Source organism: Alosa alosa, chromosome 6 (assembly GCF_017589495.1).
Source record: "Alosa alosa isolate M-15738 ecotype Scorff River chromosome 6, AALO_Geno_1.1, whole genome shotgun sequence".
Classification (NCBI taxonomy): domain Eukaryota; kingdom Metazoa; phylum Chordata; class Actinopteri; order Clupeiformes; family Clupeidae; genus Alosa; species Alosa alosa.
In genome coordinates, this window is record NC_063194.1 from 35,012,791 (window position 1) to 35,025,290 (window position 12,500).

General features: G+C 43.5%; 1 protein-coding gene across 1 annotated transcript in view; it reads right to left on the reverse strand.

Annotated features, from left to right (window-relative positions):
• Nucleotides 1-12,500, reverse strand: part of frmpd2 (FERM and PDZ domain containing 2) — a 57,695-nt gene that overhangs the window by 41,904 nt on the left and 3,291 nt on the right. The window contains 2 exon segments of the mRNA XM_048245536.1: nt 895-964; nt 6,845-7,024. Coding sequence (XP_048101493.1) covers nt 895-964; nt 6,845-7,024 — 250 coding nt within the window.

Here is a 12,500-nt window from a genome sequence, read left to right on the forward strand (position 1 = left end):
TACCAAAACACCTGTAGTTTGCGGTGGACGAGCGAGCAGCACTCGTTTGATAAATCAGCCAGTAGGCTAGGCCTAGTAGACAAATAACTTTCAGAAATAATCTGTACTGCAAAAACGAATGTTGGTGGGTATTCAAACTATCTAGCGGGTGTTTTAACAGCTGCAAGAAATAGTAGCTTCATGGTCTTTATGTTCTGGTTCGTAAATTATTTTCGTAAAACTTAACTGACAGTATGATAGTAGGCTATTTATTTTCTGTAGGCTACAATAAACACATTTATTTTTTCAACTTTTGCAATATTACGCACTAGGCTACTGAACGCAATGCAATGAGAATGCACATAGCCTACGCAGCGTGTAGCGCAATGTGTAGGCTATTTGGTTACCAGCTAACACTGTTAGCCAATTCACTAACTTAAGACTTCAGTGCCATCATATACAATGTTTTTTTACACAACAAATACAGAAAGGATGGAGGCAGCAAAAGTAGAGAAGTCATTTCAGATGGGGCAAGAACAAGGTGAATTTGTATGCTTGTCAAAACGTAGTCCTACCCTGCATTAGAGGAGCTGATCATCATACCAAGCACACTCGCTGTTTAAAGTCATACACCACGGTAAACTAAAACTAAAACGTTATAAAGGTGGCAAAAATAATATATATATATTTTTTTTTTGGGGGTTACAAACTTATTCAAAATCATCCCCCCCTCTGGTTTTTACACAAATCGCACCCTGCACACACACACGTATGGACACACATACACACACTCACACACATACAAGTATGCTCACACAGTCATGTACAAAGGTATGAATCATCTTTGAGAACAGTCTCAGCCTGCAGCATGTTCATGTTCATGTGTGTGTGTGTGTGTGTGTGTGTGTGCCTTACCCCTCAGCCTGTCCCTGACTGTCTGACTGCGGTCTGTGAGCTGGTTGGAACCAGTCGCAACCGGGTTCTCCTGAAAGAGACATAGAACCAAAGCAACAGATGGAACAGGATCAGAAGAAAGTACAGTACACTCCTCACACACACACACCCACACACACACACACCCACACACACACACACACACATACACTCCTCAGTGCATACTTTATTACACACAAACACACACACACTCATCAGTGCACACTTTATCACACACATAGTGTTACGTCCTGCAATGCATCTATTTCTCCTGTTCTGTATCACCGTGTCTTCTCTCTATTCTAGGCCTGGTCCTGTGTGCTTAATTGATGGGATGTGCCGGCGCGCGAGGTGTGTCCCAGCCTGACGCATAAAGAGGGCCTGGTTATGGTGCAGCCTGACCCATAAAGAGGGCCTGGTTATGGCCCAGCCTGACCCATAAAGAGGGCCTGGTTATGGAGCAGCCTGACCCATAAAGAGGGCCTGGTTATGGCCCAGTCTGACCCATAAAGAGGGCCTGGTTATGGTGCAGCCTGACCCATAAAGAGGGCCTGGTTATGGAGCAGCCTGACCCATAAAGAGGGCCTGGTTATGGCCCAGTCTGACGCATAAAGAGGGCCTGGTTATGGTGCAGTCTGACCCATAAAGAGGGCCTGGTTATGGCCCAGTCTGACCCATAAAGAGGGCCTGGTTATGGTCCAGCCTGACGCATAAAGAGGGCCTGGTTATGGCCCAGTCTGACCCATAAAGAGGGCCTGGTTATGGCCCAGCCTGACCCATAAAGAGGGCCTGGTTATGGCCCAGCCTGACGCATAAAGAGGGCCTGGTTATGGCCCAGCCTGACCCATAAAGAGGGCCTGGTTATGGAGCAGCCTGACGCATAAAGAGGGCCTGGTTATGGAGCAGCCTAACGCATAAAGAGGGCCTGGTTATGGAGCAGCCTAACGCATAAAGAGGGCCTGGTTATGGAGCAGCCTAACGCATAAAGAGGGCCTGGTTATGGAGCAGCCTGACCCATAAAGAGGGCCTGGTTATGGCCCAGTCTGACCCATAAAGAGGGCCTGGTTATGGTGCAGCGCGCGGGAGAGAGCGACTTGCTTTGTGTTCAATTTGAGTTCCACATTTGGACATTTGGACATTTGTTTGTCGCCCTCTCTCCTGCTCTTTTGGTTTGAGCCAGTAGTAACACACACACACTCCTCAGTGCACACTTTATAACACACACACACACACACACTCCTCAGTGCACACTTTATCACACACACACACACACACACACACTCCTCAGTGCACACTTTATCACACACACACACACACACACACACACACACACACACACACACACACACACACACACACACTCCTCAGTGCACACTTTATCACACACACACACACACACACACACACTCCTCAGTGCACACTTATCACACACACACATACACACACACACACACACACACACACACACACATACACACACACACACACTCCTCAGTGCACACTTTATCACACACACACACACACACACTCCTCAGTGCAAACTTTATCATACGCTCCAGCCCAATATTCCATGACGTGTGTGTGTGTGTGTTTGCGTGTGTGTGTGTGTGTGAGTGTCTGTGTGTGTGTGTGTGAGTGTGTGAGTGTGTGTGTGTGTGTCAGAGAGAGAGAGAGAGAGAGAGAGAGAGAGAGAGAGAGAGAGAGAGAGAGAGAGAGAGAGAGAGAGAGGTGGCCTAATCTAAAGTGTGGGCAGTAATCCAAGGTGGGCAGTCTAAGCTCTTCCCCTGTTTGAGGATTCCCTAAAAGACCGTCCCAACCCCAGTGTGTGTGTGTGTGTGTGTGTGTGTGTGTCTGTGTGTGTGTGTGAGTGAGTGTGTGTGTGTGTGTGTGTGTGTGTGTGTGTGTGTGTGTGTGTGTGTGTGTGTGTGTGTGTGTGTGTGTGTGTGTGTGTGAGAGAGAGTGTGTGTGTGTGTGTGTGTCTGTGTGTGTTTGGACAGTGTATGTGGAGTACACATGCGAAAGGATGTCCAGCCTATAAACACTTTAATGAGCTGTGTGTGTGTGTGTGTGTGTGTGTGTGTGTGTGTGTGTGTGTAGTGGACAAGGTTGTCCAGTCCAAATAGACTCTACTGAGCTGGTCAATCAAATCAGGATTACGTCAGTCCCCCTCATTTAGATGGTCCGGTAGTTAAGACTGGGACTAATCCCGCTGTGTGTGTGTGTGTGTGTGTGTGTGTGTGTGTGTGTGTGTGTGTGTGTGTGTGTGTGTGTGTGTGTGTGTGTGTGTCCACTACTGGGTATATCTTAACCCTTTAAGCGCCAGGGTTAAAAAAAAACAACACTGGATTTTGACATTAACTTTTCAAGAGGCCATGGCTTGAGTGGTCAGAGATAAAGTCCTACTGCAAATGTGAAAATCATTGAGTATGATCAAAGTTTAAGGGGGTAAATTTACTCATCTAATTTGCATATTATGACGTCACTTGATGGCAACCATCTCGAGTTATGCACCTTTCAGTAAATACTGGATGTTGAACATATTTGAGAACATTTTTTTTTCCTTTTTTGTCATTTCATCCATATAACAAATGGAAAAAAGTCACATGTAAACCACATTAGTGAACTATTACTATAACCGGCCCCAGCCGTGGCGCGGCTGGCTGGGGCACCTGCACCCATCGCCCGGCGAATTCGGTTCGATTCCTCGCCCGTCCTCCTTTCCAGATCCCACCCCGACACTCTCTCCCACTCACTTCCTGTCACTCTCCACTATCCTGTCGCATTAAAGGCATAAAAGCCCAAAAAAGTATATACTTAAACTATTACTATAACCAAAAAGCCTACTATAGCCTACCATAAAGTAGCCTGGTCAAATCTGTTCCTATACCATAAAGTAGCCTGGTCAAATCCGTTCCTATACCATAAAGTAGCCTGGTCAAATCCGTTCCTATACCATAAAGTAGCCTGGTCAAATCTGTTCCTATACCATAAAGTAGCCTGGTCAAATCTGTTCCTATCCCATCAAGTAGGCTAATAAATCCGTTCCTATACCATAAAGTAGCCTGGTCAAATCTGTTCCTATACCATAAAGTAGGCTAATAAATCTGTTCCTATACCATAAAGTAGCCTGGTCAAATCTGTTCCTATACCATAAAGTAGGCTAATAAATCTGTGCTCCTTGTTGGTGCCCCTCCCCCACCTTTCTTATGCAGCCCTTGCCACTTAATCTACTAAACCCCTCTTCTACTGCACTTTTTAAATGCACAAATAGGCTGACACCAGACATAATTTCACTGCATTTCTTACTTCCAGTAACTATATGCATGTGACAATAAACTTCCTTGTATCCTTGTATTCTATACCATAAAGCAGGCTAATAAATCTGTTCCTATACCATAAAGTAGGCTAATAAATCCGTTTCTATACCATAAAGTAGGCTAATAAATCTGTTCCTATACCATAAAGTAGGGTGATTATCGGGTGATTTTGATCTTCAGAGCCCTATTTTTACCCCCCTGCTGTCTGTACCATGTCCATTACAGACACTATGATCACGTCGACCACTGGCCCCTCCAGCTACAGTGTGTTGGGAAAAGGGTCCAAATAAACGTTGTTTGCTTAGTGGACACTGTCGCACCTCCATTAAGATGCACCGTGACTATAATGGATGATCGATGTCATCTCCAAAAGTCATATATTTTCCATAAAACACATAAAAAACATTATTCGCAAACACTGGCATGTACCCGATATGACCCGACACTAACGGATATTTGCGCTGAGCCACCCAGATTTATATTTAGGCGCGCTCGTAACTTCCGTGATCGATTGGTCCACTCGGACATGACCACCCCACCTCCTACCACTTGGCTATCCTGCCCACCACAAGGTTTCTATAAATGTGGAAATTGTGCACAATGCTCAAATTCGTTTAACACTAAGTACTTCTTCACCCTCGCACTGGCAAGAAATTTCTATCTTCTAAAATGTCCCTGTGGACTGGCTTATATAGGGCAAACAAAACGCCAACTTAAAATACGGGTATCTGAACACAAGACCGCCATTCGCACCCAAAACCTAACATATGCCATGGCGCGACATTACAAGGAGGCCAATCATGGTTCTCCGGCATCTTTGAGATTCTGGGGAATAGAAAAAATCACAGCCCCACCCAGAGGTGGTGATATTATTAAAAAGCTGCTGTGTAGGAAAGCTTATTGGATACATGCACTTGGCACTTTAGAACCTTTAGGCCTTAATGATGAATTAAATCTATCATGCTTTCTGTAAATGTTAAACTGTTAATGTTAAATGTTTTTCCCTATTATATTGTGAACTATGTAGGCTTGTTTATACGTATGCCTGTTCGATCATTTTAATTACTTCTCTGCTTTGTGGACTTAATGTGGTGAGTGTAGCTCCTTGGAAGCTGTGGGTGTATCTTCAGGTAGCCAACGCCCCCTTTTATGCTCAATCACACCTGTAGGTAATCCTTATCAGGGCTTTACCCCCCATTCCTTCCAAGGACTCTGATGAAGATTTGACTACATTGAAACGTTAGTCGTATGTTCTGCACCTTTTACTAAATAAATTGAAAATTAAGAAGACATCTGAGCTGCACCAGCGTCTCTCCTTCTCTCATATATTTTCCTTCAGAATTAGAATAGGTGAACAACAGATCCAAGACTTTATCACACATGAACGTTTTGTTCGATTTGACACCGTACTTGGATCTATCGTCTGTTTTAATCAGTGTTGCTGTGTGTCGCAATTTTGCGACTTTGGCGCTTAGAAGGTTAATCACTTCCTTATATAGTCAGTGACACCAGAGACTTTCTAATGAAGAGACACAGCACTCAAAAAATCCTCAATAGAAATGCATGTTAGTTTGTAACGCCAATAATATGGCAGTTGTTTATACATATCCTGCCCCTTCCGTGGCAAAATGTTGAAATGTGAATACATTGAGCCAATCATTGGGGTATACTACGAAGCACATTAGACATATCTAGGCTATGTAGACATATCGAGGCTTGACAAAGCCTTGACTCAGGGTATAATGCTATGATACTCACGATAGCAGTTATGTGATATATTTGCAAACTAGGCTTTCAGCTCAGATCTGTGCGCTTCTCGGTGTTGGGATGACGTTATTGTCGTGGAAAGTGGAGACGACAAGACCGCCTCTATTTAAAAACAATAACTTCCGTGATTAGCGATTAGCATGAGCCATAGCCTAATCTACACTGCGGTCTTTTTTGTGTCTAACCTATAACATCAAATAAATCAATTGTCATCAGTTGTTGTATGGTATGCACGTCCATAGTGGGATATTTGCACGCACAGCACTATTAAAGCGCATTCGAGATCCAAAATGTTAGTAGAGGCGGAGCTCCACCTGTAAGATATATGACAGAATCCTACACGTGAGATAACTTCGTTTTTAAGACAATTGATTGGTCAGTGTGCGGTAGATTACACAATTTGAGCTATAACTTAGCACATAACCTCCTCCCAACCAGGTTTGGTTGACAGCATAAGATACCATGGTGATATAGCGACACTAAAACAGATCCACTTTCATGTCACAGCATAGCCTGGCTTTGAGCGCAACATACCTCGCTAACCCACTAATCGAGATTCGTAGTACACCCCACATGTGGTGTGTTGTGAAGACATCGTGCCAATCATGTGTTGTGATCTCGCAGCTGGAGCAAGGTTGATGTCGTGAAGCCTTGCGCACGCGCATTCCTGCCGAAATAGATGCCCGATAAGTCCCCAAAAAGCGTTGCAATATGGCCGCCGAGTGGAGGGACTTGCCTAAAAGGACTGTGGTAACACCACATAACAGAATTGAAAATTCTGCTGGGAGACTCCTGGAAACAGTGTCCCAGTTTAGTATGTGTGTGTGTGTGTGTGTGTGTACGTTTACCGGGTCTTGCTGGACATCCTCTACAAGCTGGCGTATGACGCGTTCGTGCACGGGCTGCGGAGTGTGTTGGTGGTGCTGCTCACACACTTCCAGCACGTCCTGCAGGTCCGACCGAAGAGACACACACTCCTCACACATGCTCAGCAGCAGGTTGTTCAGACGCTCACTCAGCAGCACCGGCTGTGGGGATACACACACACAGACAAACAAACACACACACACACACACACACACAGAGACAAACACACACAAAACACACTTAGGATATGTTCAGCGCCTTTTTCTGACAAAAGAAGTTATGCAGACCACTTTTTCAGTTTGAAAAATAATCTGCAAGCGTTCTTGTTCCAAAAAGCAACCGGAAGCGATTTTTTTTAAGTGACTTAATGTTACGTGTGGATACAAAATATTGCAGAAGAAAAAATTGGGGTTGGCTATTGCTTTTGGTATGTTATGGTAAAGTTGTGAAGTTATGTCAAACAATTCCCTATGCTCAGACACTAAAACGAGTCTCTCGACCGGTGTTCTGTCACCTTCTCCATTTTTTACTTGTTGTCATGGGAAACCACAGGTCTCGGTAATTGGCGTTTTTCCGTTAGAAGTTGAATATTTCTCAACTTCCTAGCCGCAGAAAAAGACGGTTGCGGTAGCGTTTTAAAAGAAGCAGACAAATGTTTTGAAAACATGGTCTACTCCATATAGGGTTATAATGTAAACACAGTCTACTCCATATAGGGTTATAATGTAAACAGTCTACTCCATAGGATTATAATGTAAAACGGTCTACTCCATATAGGGTTATAATGTAAAACGCACGCTTAGTCTGAACGTCCCCTTAAAGGAACACGCCACCCAATGTCAGTATTAATATATGTTCTTACCTTAACTTTCACGAGTTGAGTCATACCTCTCCGGTGTCGGTACGTGCACTCAAACGCCTGGCTTTGCAGCAAAAATGTGTTAGCATGTTGCTATGCTAGCGGCCCAGACGTAGCCGTAGAGGGAGGAGAATAGCATTAATCAAACACATCCACGTTTTCCTACTTAAATACAGTTGCACGAGTAGTTGATAAAATGTGTAAGGTCACACAACATGAAACGCGGCGGATTTCCCAAGCGAATAAACAGGAGAACTACAATGTGTATGCAGTAGCACTTGGGAGTACTTGACCTAAGCGTAGTAATATTAATTAACACCTAATTGTAGATCCTATCCACCACAGAGTTTAGAATCCATGCTTGATCGACCCCTCAGCCTCCCCCTCCCCTCTGAGCGAGAGAGAGAGGCACACACACTAGAGATGTGCTGATGGGCTATTATTTCAACCATAACTGCATAGCAAAACTTATCATCAATTCGCCATCCATCCGCACCAGAAGTTTTAGCTCTACGTTCTGAACATCTCGCACTGCCATCGCCCAGTGTAATTTCTGAGTCATATCACTCTCTGTCTCTCTTTTAAATGCATATTCCCTGAATGGTAGGCTACAATTACTATGTGTTTTATATAATATCGAAACAAAATAACCCAGGCAGTCTCATCTAGGGTATAGCACAGGTTGAAGTCAATGTCAAGTTGGTTCTATACAGAGGTGAATGTGTGAGTGTGTGTAAACATCTCGTAGATGACTCAGAAATGACATCGGAAGACGAAGGAGTGAATAGTGGCAAGAGGCAAGCCGAAGGCTGCTGACAAGGGCCCGACAAAAGATTCACTGAACAAAAATGCTGATGTGGTATATGAAAATGTAGCTAAAAATGTGGACAATGCAATCAAGCATTTTGGACGATATATTGGCAATAAGCTGGCAGAATAGGCAACAGGCCGATGCGCGCTTTATTTGGAGACTTTTACAGACAGAGACTGAGTTTGCTGCTGATATTTCTGGGGATAGGGCTACAACATAGCCAATGTAGGACTTTAGCCTTTTAATATATTTGCTGCATTGGATCAGTCTTTCTAGAACAGGCAAAGCTTTCTAGCCCTCACGCCAGCAGCCAAAGATCACCCATATACACTAAAACAACCAGCCGGATGGCGGGCGGGTGCGTTTTAAAAAATAGACCTTCCAGAATAGTCCTGCCTCCTAACTTCTGATCCATTCAACCTTCGAAAGCAAATGTCTATGGGAATAACATGGCGCTTTGAAAGATCGCATTCAGTCAAACTCTGGTGGTAGTAGGGAAAGCTTGGTAGATTGTTTCCACATTTTCAGCCATCTGTTTCCACTGTATTTTTGATTGTCGGTGCCGCTTAAGTACTACCAAAATCAAAAAATCCAGTGGAAACTAGATGGCAGAAGTGTGTAGGCCAATCTGCCCACCAGCTTTTTCTACTCGGCCACCTACAGATGTTTTACCGGGTATGATATTTCAAACGCCATGTTATTTCCCATAGACAATCGACGCCCGAAGTTGGATGGATACGGAAGTTACGGAGGCGGACTTATTCTGGAGAGGTCTATTGGTCAAAACTATTGATGATAAGTTTTGCTATGCAATTATGGTTGAAATAATAGCCCATCAGCCGATCTCTAGTGTGTTTTGCCCTCTCTCTCGCCAGAGGAGGGGAGGCTGAGGGTCGATCGCTACGGATTCTAAACTCTGTGGTGGATAGGATCTAAAATTAGGTGTTAATTAATATTACCACGCTTAGCCTGGCATTCCCAAGCGCTACTGCCACACATTGTAGTTCTCCTGTTTATTCGCTTGGGAAATCGCCACGCTTCATGTTGTGTGACCTTACACATTTTTATCAACTACTCGTGCAACTGTATTTAAGTAGGGAAAACGTGGATGTGTTTGATTAATGCTATCTTCCTCCCCACGGTTACTGCCTGGGTCCGCTTAGCATAGCAACATGCTAACACATTTGGCGCTTGCAAGCCAGAGCGCTTTGAGTGCACGCATCGACACCGAGAGGTATGACTTCAACCTCGGGAAAGTTAAGGTAAGAACATATATTACTACCGACATTGGGTGGCGGTTCCTTTGCTGTGAGAGTTTTGTCTAAAACTAACGATTGCAAACACCACCTAGAGCCTTATAGACAATGCTAACAAGCTAACTAGCGATTGCAAACACCACCCAGAGCCTTATAGGCAATGCTAACAAGCTAGCTAGCTATTGCAAACACCACCCAGATCCTTACAGGGAATGCTATCAAGTTAACTAGCGATTGCAAACACAACCCAGCGCCTTACAGGCAATGCTAACAAGCTAACTAGCGATTGCAAACACCATCCTGCGCCTTATAGGCAATGCTAACAAGTCAAGTCAAGTCAAGTCAAATTTTATTTCTATAGCACATTTACAGACGGCTCAGCCGCACCAAAGTGCTTCACAATAAACTGCTAAAACTGCTAGGTGCGATAAACAAAGGTATGACCTAAGGCAGAAAGAAAAAATGAAAAGGACAACAAGACAATGACTGTAGGAGTTAAAATAATGTAAAAAAAGAAAACATTTAAAAAGGTAGCCAGGGGACACTATGCACTGGCATTTAAAAAAAGAGACAATAATCAAAGGCAAGTGAAAAGAAGGGGACTGGGCTGCTACTGCTAACAAGCTAACTAGCAAATGCAAACACCACTCAGCACCTTACAGACAATGCTAACAAGCTAACTAGCAAATGCAAACACCACTCAGCACCTTACAGACAATGCTAACAAGCTAACTAGCAAATGCAAACACCACTCAGCACCTTACAGACAATGCTAACAAGCTAACTAGCAAATGCAAACACCACTCAGCACCTTTACAGACAATGCCAACAAGCTAACTAGCAATGCAAACACCACTAAAGCACCTTACAGACAATGCTAACAAGCTAACTAAGCAAATGCAAACACCCACCAGCACCTTTACAGACAATGCTAACAAGCTAACTAAAGAAATGCAAACACCACTCAGCACCTTACAGAGGGGTTCACCCTTTATTACGACATTCCGTTATTACGACGACCCTCTATTACGACATACCGTTATTAAGACATGCCTCTATTTAGACATGCCCCCTTTTTAGTACCGCTATTCCGACATTACCAATCCTCATTTTCAATTTATCTCTGCAGTTCCTGTATCCTATCAAATTCCAACATCCTAGATGCATGGATGAGCTGTAGTCATGTCATCTGCACCTGCAGACATCAACAATCCACCCGCCATCCACTCCAAACAATGTTTTCCCAATAATTGATATTATTTCAGTCAAAACCTTAGGTGATTTTGAACTGGCCATGTGAATAAATGTTACACATTATGTAAAACACAGGTAGCTCTCTTCATTTTATTCTCTAAGCTCTCAGGGGAGAACGGTCGGAAACTCCATGCATCAAACAAACTCTGTGCGTGCAGGCCACCTATATTAATTAATTAATGGCCGTCAATCAATGACCAATTGCAAAAGATCGCTGGAATTCTTACGCCTCCAGTAGCCTAAACCATTTCAGTGAACGCTCAAATAACCCCCAGAGTTCAGTGTCCATCAGGGTGTTCATATATTCAAGTTGCTTATAGGCTATTACATTATAGAGGACAATGATAAAGCCATATGCAACGCATTTTGGCTTGCCAGCAGGTTGGATAAACTCAATTTACTACACAATAATGTAGGCTAGGCCTATATTTTTTACATGTCATGCGTGCAGTTGTTGAATTGCACATAACATGTCTGCATATTTATTTACTCTTCTTTCTCTCGACTCTAGGCTAGCGCATGCATTATCATGGCCCTATAATTGTGCAAAGACAGACGCGATATCCGACAATCCTTTTACTGTAAACCACTTCACAACGAACGTTCAAATAACCCCCAGAGTTCAGTGTCCATCAGTCCCAACATTTAGAAACATAATCGAAAAGTCCAAGCGTGAATTGGGTGTGTTTTGATTTTGAGAGAGACTGGAGAAGGACCGAATGTCTCACAGCAACTGCGATAACCTTGTTTCTTGAAGGCTATCCTTGCCTCCAAATATCCACATCGAATGAGGGTCAGCGACTATCCCCATTGACGAATGTCAGTGTACGACACTAAAGCGCACGTAACTAGGACATAATCACATTCATTGATTTAAGTACAATGATAATTGTACTGGCATTTATATTAATACAGTAATTTCCCGCATATGCTGCATAATGCATAATCCGCACCAATAAAGGCCGCACAAGTTTCATATGGGCTAATTATGTAGGCCTAATGAATAGTCATATTATACTCTTCAGCCATTCATTGCAAATTGATTGAATTTTGTTTGTGTGTCGTGTGTTGTTTAAAGTTGTTGTTTAAAGTTGATGTAAAGTTGCTGTAGGCCTATGCTGCCCATATTGGAATAAAAAAATAAAGGCCCACCCTAGGCCTATACTTCGCAAAAGTCCACTCCATTGAAAAATCCTGGCTACGCCACTGTTAATGACCTCGTGTCGGAATGGCAGGACGTTTGAAAGAAAAGGTTGTGTCGCTACTCCGACAATGGAAAAAAAAAAATGTCGCAATAGTGGGACGCTTGAAAAATCAATGTTAATGCCGCCCACTTGACAATTAGACGCCGGAATGTCTAGAAGTAGTAGCAACGCCATGTAACTTTTCTAGGAATCCTTATAGGCTGCATGCCAACTAGCGAATGCATACACCACCCAAATACTTAGAGGCAACTT